This window comes from Notolepis coatsorum, assembly GCF_963971535.1.
Source record: "Notolepis coatsorum genome assembly, chromosome: 1".
Lineage (NCBI taxonomy): Eukaryota > Metazoa > Chordata > Actinopteri > Aulopiformes > Paralepididae > Notolepis > Notolepis coatsorum.
In genome coordinates this window covers 104329558-104340044 of record NC_140165.1, presented here as the reverse complement: position 1 = coordinate 104340044, position 10487 = coordinate 104329558, and the positions used below count along the sequence as shown (strand labels likewise).

Genomic DNA, 10487 nt, shown 5'->3' with positions numbered 1-10487 from the left:
AGATAGTTATTAATATTTATAAAAATGTATGCATTGAAATGTCTGTAAAGTCTCAACGACATTGAAAATGAGGGTGACCTCAATTGTCTTTTCGAGAATAAATAAAGGTTGAATGAATTGTTTGCCTGGAGGAGCTCTGGGCTGAAGACGTTCATGTTTGTCTCGCTCCTTACCACAGACGGGAACTCATCTCATCTCGCTGCGAACGAAAAGCAGATGGAAATACGTTTACTTTTTCGTTATCAATCCAAGCCAAGGCACGAGTGCAGATCTGTGTCGAACGGCGGTTGCAAATAACTTGTAGTGTTTACTTTGAAAGTAAACGTTTACCGCTTGCGGTAGCGGGTGGGTGGGTGGGGTTTGCCATGACAATATAACAGGGGACAGGTTAGGCTGTTTGAGAATTGATGCATAATACCTTTCTGTGATTGAAACACTATTCTTGATTGAAACACTACTGAATCACCATTATGCATTCAACCCCGCCCACCTGGTACTCCAAGCAGGATAAAGTGGCTCAGGGGCGACAGTCGCTCAGGAGGTAGAGCAGTTGTCTCATAATCCGGAGGTTCCCGGTTCGATTCCCGCTCCTCCTGGGCAGCGTGCCGATGTGTCCTTGAGCAAGACACTTAACCCCTAACTGCTCCCGATGAGCAGGTTGGCACCTTGCATGGTTGCCTCTGTCATCGGTGTGTGAATGTGTGAGTGAATGGGTCAAATGTGAGGAACAAATTGTAAAGCGAAAGTGCTATATAAATGCAGCCATTTATAAAACACTATAGGAATTATGCGCTAGTACTGTTTGACCCAGGACTGTGTGAGCTAGTCTCATACGACACTCATTACTTTGTGTATTTCCTTTTTTTTTATCAAATCTTTTTTTTTTCCTTTTTTTTTACATGAAATATAAAACAACACAAGACACCACACAATACAATAATAATAATAATAATAATAATAATAATAATAATAATAATAATAATAATAATAATAATAATAATAATAATAATAATAATAATAATAATAATAATAATAATAATAATAATAATAATAATAATAATAATAATAATAATAATAATAATAATAATAATAATAATAATAATAATAATAATAATAATAATAATAATAATAATAATAATAATAGACATGACTTCACATGACAATAATAATGCTAACAATAACAATAATGGCAGTGGAATCACAAAAAGAATAAATACAGAACCTAAAAATAAAAACAAATTAATGACTTGACGTGTCTCCTTCCAGGGGGACATGACAGGTGACTGCGTCTACGCTACCTTCTGCAACATGTGCTCTTGGTGCCAGATGGCCAGGGAGATCAAGAGACGCAGCCAGACGCTCACCATAATCAACGCCCAGCCCATCATCACCGCCATCGTGGGGGGCGCCGCCCAGCCCATGATGATGGCCGCTCCGCCGGGACTCATCACCTCCCAGCCGATGATCACCTCGGCTGCCCCTCAAGCGCTCATGACGGCCAGGATCATGTGACCACTGCACTTCCGCGTTACATTGAGCTCTTGGGAGAGAGAGCGGGGGGGGGGGATAAAATTTATGAATGTGGATGAGAGCCTTGACATTAAGTGGTTTTAGCTATGGCTGTGGGGGTACTGGAGACATGATCCAATAGACTTCTATATGCGCATGAGTCTCCTGAACACGGAGAGACCAATCCCGTTTGAGGAGTAGAAAAGTAGAAAAGTTACTAACGTCACAGTGACCAAATGCGTCCACATTTTTACAGGATTCTATCACATTTTCATAACAATAGCGAATATAACTTACCCTGCGCCGTTTTCATTGAGGTTTCTTACAAATTAACAATGTTTTATTTGTCCTTTATATGCGGATAACATTCAAATCTTAAAGTGTACCATTATGTTTCCCTTTAGACAACAAACATAATGCTAATGATGCACTTTTGTTAAGATAATTGGGTGACCATTCTCGGTCACTGTACTCGGGTCCCATTAATAGTTTAACGCTGTTCAGATCGCGTTTTCCTAATCCGGTGCTGACCTGTGAACAACTAGGTGATAAAGGTCTTGGGATTTGTAGTAATTTTGTAGTCATAACATTTTCACCTTTTAAACCAATGCTGCCATCTACTGACAACAGAAAGTGTTGTGTATATAACGTTAAGTTGATAGGCTACCCGCACACTTATAAACACCGTCGCCCAAAACACATTCTAGAGATTCCCACTTTTTACTGGTACATACGTTCATAGCTAATAGTCTTTAGCTGACTAAATATAGATGAATACTCATGAAATTTGATATATATATTCTAAAATAAGTATAATTTCACTTCACCTACCTGTCGGCATGAAATTCCCAAACACTGACAGTAAAAAAAAAAGCCTGGATGTCGCCCAAAATGGGGCGTGACCGAATTTGGTTTTGGGCGTTCCCAGACAAAGAGAGTGACCGAGATTGGTCTATGTTCCGTTATAGCTCGGCCGAGAAAGTCATGCCCATCGACTTGGGACTGGTCTCTCCATGTTCGGGAGACTCAGGCGTATAAAGTCTATTGGATCATGTCTCCCGCACCCCCACAGCCGTAGCTACAATCACTTAATGTCAAGGCTCTCATCCACATTCATTCATTTTCTCCCCCCCCCCCGCTCTCCTCCATGAGCTCAGAATACCGGAAGTGTTGCGGTGGTCTATAACCGAGTTACTTATCGTGCATTCGGTCAGTTCCCCGTCAACTCGCAAAGTAAGATATTTCCACGTTTACCACCAGGAAGTTGCACTTGAGCGGCCGACCGAGTGGTAAATACTAGCGGTAAACTAAACATGATACCTGAGTTTTTACGAGTTGTGACGGTTCACTGGGCCCTTCAGCTTTCGTGGTGCAAATATACTTCATTATGAAGAGTATCACGAGACATCATCAGAAATATACTTTATTATGAAGAGTATCACGAGACATCATCAGAAATATACTTTATTATGAAGAGTATCACAAGACATCATCAGAAATATACTTTATTATGAAGAGTATCACGAGACATCATCAGAAATATACTTTATTATGAAGAGTATCACGAGACATCATCAGAAATATACTTTATTATGAAGAGTATCACGAGACATCATCAGAAATATGAATGTTGACAAGCTGGGATTCCTAAAAAAATTATCCAACCACCTGCAACACAAAATAAACAATATCATAAATATTAATCTGGCTGTATCTGCTGCCGTGGATCGGATCTGAACACACGATGAATGTCCGACTTTACGAGTTTGTCGAGGACCGTCTGAATGCACCATTACTATGTATTTTTTTTTCTTACTAAGGACTCAGCATGTGCCTAAATCTAAATGCATTACGATGCCATGCATCCAGTCGAGGGTTGAGGTCAGTTCATTTTTAATTTAGCTATTTCACAAATTTCATTTTACTTCACAGTTCAATTACTGGAAATATTTTGTCATGTGGTTGTCCTATAGAACTTATTAAAGCTACTATTTTCTGACCACATTTTTTCCCATTTTCAAAATTCGTATGACCTCTGACTATGAGAAGGTCTTGTCAAGTCGTGGTGTCCTACTCCACCAACCCTGCGCCAGCAGCAGCCTGTTCTCATTTTGTCATTTGTTTTCATTGCTGACAAAACCTGTGCGTTAGCGCTGCCCATTTCATAAACCTATGCTTTTAAAAATAAAATAATGTTTCACCAAATCTCTTAATTACATCAATATTGTGCCATCAGAACAGAAAACATGTTTAGGTGAAGCTTATTTAACAACCTTAACGCCTACAACCAGGAAATGCCCAAGAGAAAGCTCTATTTATTGTAGTAATTCATCCACAAAGATAATGATCTTTTTCAGTGAATCTCTTAATTACACAATTGTGTTTTTTTTTAAACAATCACTTTATGATGATCACACAAGACAAAGCTTTCATTTTGGGAGAAATTAAAGGCATTGTTTTTGGACATTACGTTTGATGAAATACTTGCCAGTACTGTAGTGGATGTAATGCTATTAGCTTACTTACTGTTTCCTGTGGTCTGAGTTCTGGTCGGAATTCTGAGTGAACGAGGAAGCAAAGGGGGTCTTGAAACCAAACGGTTTTAATCCACCAACATGCACGCATGCAAAAGGGTTATTTCTAACACAAAATCATTGTCGTTCAGATTCTGCTATCACTTGGCACAGGGGAGACAGTGGCTCGGGAGGTAGAGCAGTCGTCTGGTAATTCGGAGGTTCCTGGTTTGATTCCCGCTCCTCCTGGGCAGCGTGTCGAAGTGTCCTTGAGCAAGACACTTAACCCCTAATTGCTCCCGATGAGCAGGTTGGCACCTTGCGTGGTCACCTCTGCCGTCGGTGTGTGAGTGAATGGGTGAGGAGCAAATTGTATGTAGTATAGTTGTCTCAAAACTGAATAATGTCAGTTGGTTTATAGTCTACATGCTAATTTAGTTTTATTGCTGAGAATAAATAGCTAGATAAAACATAATAATATCAAATGTTTTCTGACTCTGTTTTACAACGTTACTGTAGCTACTTTCAATATGATTTTTAAAGATTTTTAAGAAACACAATTTTGTACTTTTTATTCTACTTCTACGGTTGTTATATTACGTGTAGCTCTGCTCAGCGTCATAGTGCACATACTTCACTTCAGTACTTGTGCACTGAATAAAAACTCACAATGTACCTTTACATACCAACATCTGTCTGGCCACACCCCCATCCGCTACCTACATAAGCAGGGGTGTGGCCATGCCCTCATCTCCTTCTTCACTTTTACCACAAGGAAGCGCCTGTATACCAAACACTTTTGAGATAGGTTGTTAAGCTGAAGAAAGTTGAGAAAGCGTTCACATTATTTCTTGTTCTTTTCTTTCTCTCATAATTTCAAAAGAAAATAACTAAGCTGTAATGTTTACCTCGGGGGGTCGCGCTAGCAACGTCGCCCTTCACCAGCGGTTCTCCGTTGCCTCCTCCGTCGTGCGTCTTGGGGCGGGTTTGTCGTGGACGTCACTTGCGCCCGATAGGCGTCCATATAAACCTTGGCCTTGTTATAAACCCTGTTCACAGACGTTGTCGTCTGTGGCTAGCGTGCGTTGGGTTAGCTTATCCTTTGGATATACGCTGTTCATTAGCATGCTGGCTACTTAAGGTATCATCTGGCTGTTTGTTATTGTCGTATTCGAGGGTTGGGTTCGCGAGGGGTAACCGGATAAACCCCTCCTTCCCTCTTTCTGATTGGTTGGGGGGATTAAGACCCTCTTTTCATTTGGTCCTGCCGTGCTGATTGGTCAGTACGGCACAGGGGGGGGGGGAGGAATTCCCTGACTCCGCACCTGTCACGGGCAGTTGAGTCATGGGATTCCCCCCGTCATAGAATACGTCACTGGGCACGTTTCTATTGGACGCTGACTTCCGTGAGTTCTTTACAGGCCCCATGTGTGGTTCTCTGTGATTGCCAAGTTGTTGTGGCGGAGCGTAGGAACTTGGTGTTCTGCTACGCTCGATATATGTGTAACTTGAGCCTTTTGGTCACATGGACTTTTCAAGTTGTGGCTCACGTGGGAAGTCTCTCTGGGGGTTCCCATCCCCTCCTTGTGGAGTAGGTTGACGGGGTATGTTTTTATTCCCTCAGCCGCGTCACATGGGATCCATGTCAGTCTACATTTTTCTCTTTTTATAGAAAAGAGGAAATAAAGCGCGACGGCTTCTTGTCGTTCTCCCAGGCGGCTTGGAGGAACAATGTCTGGTGTCTTGTTTGACTATCCATTGATGTGTTTGGGTCTCGACGTGTACATAGTGCTGGCCCTGGGTGCTTCTCATGAGAATCACGCATGGGCCTGCGCGTCCTGATTGCTCATCATTAACACAGCGTTTTTATGGGGCGACTGGGATGGAGTCTGTCTCTTCCGAGTGCCAGTGTTGTCTCGATGAATTCTCGTTCATATCTGGGGGATGTTAACGGAATAGATCAAAACATAGGTAGAGGGGTCTCACACCCTTGGGGTGGGCCACTGAGCGCGGTACATAAGGGACCATCTGGGTGGCGCCCTCTATGTTGTTTTAGATCGACACGTGTACCTACCCCCCTCCTAGTGTTGGGGATGTCGGCGTGATTAGGGCACGGGACTGGTTATGGTCACGCCGGTCCAGATCAGTTAACCCGTTGTCCGCCGGGGACGCAGATCTACTGTTCTGGTACCCTGAGGGACTTGTGCTTTTTTCAGGGGGAAAAATGCTGGGTCAGCCCGGGTGTCACAGGATTTTGACATTATGGAGATGTTCGTGGTTGTGTTACTGTGTGTTACCCCTCATTGTTGCTTGGTCCATGTTGTGTTGTACCTTGCACTGCGCTAAGGGGGCCTGGTCCTTCTCCATTCTTTTCGCCCCTATCTTCTCCTGCTTACGCATGGCTGAGAGGGGGCTGTTGAGGTGGTTCTTATGGAACTCCTCTGGCATCCCTGTGTACGTCCCGGTCCGCCGGGCCCGGTCCGAAGTTGTTTTCGTTGACCCGTAGGCCTGGGATAACCCCCTTTTTGAAAACTGCGGTATAGCCAGTGTGTTTTGGAGTTTTTTCCTGAGGGGTTATAGGAACAACCACCTCATGTTGAACCAAGGGGGTGGTTGGTTCCCTGGTGTGTTGGAGCGGAGTCAACTCCCAGGTTAACTGCTTGAGTGTGCCCCCGCACGTGTCTGCCAATCGTGTCAGCCTTCTCTGCCTCGGCCCCTCTAGAGAGTCGGGGGGTTTTTGTGGAGGCTGTGACATGGTGCACAACAATGCCAGCATACGCCCCTTCCGCCGGGGTGCTGTTTCAGCTGACCCCTTTGGCGCCTGTTTAGTCCGCAGTGCTCCAGGCTCAGGTCAGGTGCCTGCTGCCTGGATTGAGGGATCGACCTCTTCTGGAGGTCGTCTAACCGGTGCGCTGCTTGCTCCTGCTGTGAGTGTAGCCTCTTGATTGCTTCGAGTTACAGCCATGCCACCCTGAACGCGCCCGATCTCGTTCGATTTCGGAGGCGGTGTAGGTTCAGGCCTGGGTTGTACTTGGATGGGTGACTGCCTGAGTATACCAGGGGCAGTGAGCCAGGCGGTGTGCTATTGGGGGAAAGGGCCTGCTCTTGGATGGGCCCTGTCAGAATACGCTGGCGATGTGGGGGGCGGTGTCACTAGTGACTGCCTGGTGAGGTATCGATGCTGTGGCGTCATTGGCCTCTCCAGGCCCCCTTTTTCCAGGGGGGTCCTGTCCCTTCTGGGTCTGGGTCCTCCTTCGCGCTCCGCTGCTACGGCCTTGCCACGGGATTGGGCTTTGCTCTTGACCTCGTAATTTTAAGGGTGGTAACGAGGGTTTGTTCCTTCCGTTCGTTCCCTAGTGGCATGCGGGTTGTGCGTTTGTGTAGTCGTGGGTACGCCCCGCGGTCTGCTCACCCTGTGCGTTAAGTTGCTCGAGTTCCTCTTCGTGCTGTCGGATCCGTCTCCCTCCCGTCCTCCAATAGGGTTCTGATGGTTGTGGGGGGCCTCAGTGGGGTACATTTGTCGAGCTCAGCTCTGCTCAGCTCCTGTGTTGCACTATGACGCTGAGCAGAGCTACACATAATATAACGTACGGTTATGTATATAACCATAGTTATATGAGTGTAGTGACGCTCAGCGTCAGGACTCCCCTGCGGCCCTTTGATCTTGCCTTGTGGTGAAAGATTGGGAAGGAGATGAGGGCATGGCCACACCCCTGCTTATGTAGGTAGCAGATGGGGGTGTGGCCAGACAGATGTTGGTATGTAAAGGTACATTGTGAGTTTTTATTCAGTGCACAAGTACTGAAGTGAAGTATGTGCACTATGACGCTGAGCGTCACTACACTCATATAACTATGGTTATATACATAACCGTAGGATAATCAGGTTGGTAATTCAGGTTGGTAATTATGTCCTGCTCAGGTTGGGATTATGTCCTGCTCAGGGTGGGATAATGTCATGCTCAGGTTGGGATTATGTCATGGTCAGGTTGGGATTATGTCCTGCTCAGGTTGGGATTATGTCATGGTCAGGTTGGGATTATGTCATGGTCAGGTTGGTTTTATGTCCTACTCATTTTGCTCCATCGTGTGAATACGGTCAATAACTGAAACTCATAGGGAGGTGTAGTGGTTACGTCATTTAAATTTGTTCCTGTTCCACCCTCTGTTCCAATTAATGTATTTCCCCATTGACCATTTCTAAATCGGCTCGTTTTAGATAAATAAAGCATTAATGTTGGCATGGTGTACCTTTCTGTGTGTATTTATCCACAATCTATAGCTCAACATGAAAATATTCGCAATTAATCGTAAATTATTACAAACAAAGTATTCTGCCAGGGAACTTATGGACACGACAGTAGTAGTAGTTATTTAGGTTTTTGAGCTTGTAACGTTAACGTTAGTTAGCTATCATGGTATCAACGGGCCGTGACATGTAGCTAGCTAGCTTGCTAGCCGGCATGATGCGTGTGCTTGCCCCACAGGTCTGAGAAGAGGACCTGCACATTTTACTCGTTCCCGAAACTCCTCTACATGCCCCGATTTAAAATGGTTCACGACAGTAGACATAATGCTAACGTCTAGTATGTTTAGCGGGGTAACGTTAACGTTAGCTAGCTAGCTTGGTATCAGATGGCCGTGATGGGGATTAGGCGACAGCCTAACAGGCTGCCTACTGGTAAATGTAGTTCTTTTTTTTACGACAAATTAAAAACCTTATAACTACCTTTATTTCAACCAAAAATGCTTAAACAATAATGTTAGTGGTAGAAGGGAACTCATTTTGTGCAAAAATGGAAAGCTTGCCAATGTTCATGCGGCAGAATTGTTACAATAGCCGATAATCCATTTTCCCAATGATAAATCCCTATACGGGTGGAACAACGAGTGACGTCAGACTACACCTCCCTATTGACATTGTTGAAGTCAGAGGTTCTGTGTAGGATTGTTAGTAACTGTCTAACTGCATATATAACTGTTTCCACTAGTAACTGTCTAACTGCATATATAACTGTTTCCACTAGAGGGCGCTCTAGGCGGAGCCACTCAGGAACACCACCAGGTGGCGAGTATAAATAGAGATGTCTCCTCCCATTCTTTCTCTTTCCCCCAGCCTCTCAGTGAGAGGAGAACTGTAGAACTGCTGCTCTGCCATGTGAATTGGGGACTGGAACACGGATATGCTGCGTAAATCAGCACCCGTCTTCAAGGCCTTCAGTAGATTTTCTGACCTGCACGGTTTCAGCCAGCTAATCACACAACCCACAAGGGTATGCGATTCGACACAAACCACCATTGACCTCATTTTGACCTCTGACAAGTCCATGATCTCCAGTAAAGGGGTGATAGCATGCGGGTTAAGTGATCATTATATGATTTTCTGTACCCGCAAAAAGCTAAAACAGAAGGCCGGCTGTCACAAAACAGTCACATCTAGAGACCTCAAAACTTACTCTAGAGAGGCCTTGAACCTAGAACTGGGGAGCTTGGACTGGTCAGATGAGCTCAGTGGTACACAGGTTGAAGAAACATGGCTTGGATTCAAAACCAAATTCACAGCAATACTCAACAACATGGCACCGATAAGAACCACCAGGGTTAAAAATCGTGCTGAGGCATGGATGCACACTGAAATACTGGCCGCTATGAAAACCAGAGACAAAAAATGCTCTGAACTTCATAAAAGTCAGACAAAGCTTTCCAAAAGCTCAAACAGTGAACTCCAAGCCCACGTGGTTGAACTAAAAATCCAAAGAAACAGACTAAGAAATGACGTAAACACCATGATCAGAACCGCAAAAAGAAATTTCATCAACGACAAAACTGAGGAAAACAAAAACAAACCCCGCAAACTTTGGAAATTACTCAATAATCAACTAGGCTGCAGTAAAAAACTTAAAACCAGATTCTCAAACATAAACATAAAGACGGACAACACGCTCATCACAGACAAGCTGGATGTAGCCAATTACTTAAACATCTTCTTCACAAACATAGCCACAACACTGGTAAACAAACTACCCTCCCACTCAGGGCATTATGGGGTAGAACACATAGTAGCATACTACAAAAACCTAGGGGTCCACAAAGACGACTTCAAACTTGAAATGGTAACAACCGATGAGGTACTCAAAAAATTGAGCGCCCTCCAACCTAACAAGGCCACTGGCCATGACAACATCCCCTCCAAATTCCTCAGAGACGCAGCAGCCGCCATCACCCCAGTCATCACACACATAATAAACCTCTCTATAAGACAGGGGCACGTCCCCAAGGACTTCAAAATTGCGAGAGTGACCCCTCTACACAAAAAGGGCAGCAAATTAGACCCAGGCAACTACCACCCTGTTTCTATTCTTACCTCCATCTCGAAAGTCATGGAGAAAATAGTCTACGAACAGGTCGAAAAGTACCTGGCGGAAAAAAACCTAATCTACGAATTCCAATCTGGCTTCAGAACGTC

The 10487-nt window shown here is 44.4% G+C and overlaps 1 protein-coding gene across 1 annotated transcript in view; it reads left to right on the top strand.

Moving 5' to 3' along the window:
• LOC311245915 (uncharacterized protein) overlaps positions 1–1533 on the top strand; it is a 91633-nt gene extending 90100 nt beyond the window's left edge. The window contains exon 8 of the mRNA XM_084335939.1: positions 1267–1533. Coding sequence (XP_084192065.1) covers positions 1267–1512 — 246 coding nt within the window. The 3' untranslated portion in view covers positions 1513–1533. The remainder of the gene's footprint in view (positions 1–1266) is intronic.
• Positions 1534–10487: the final 8954 nt, after the last annotated feature.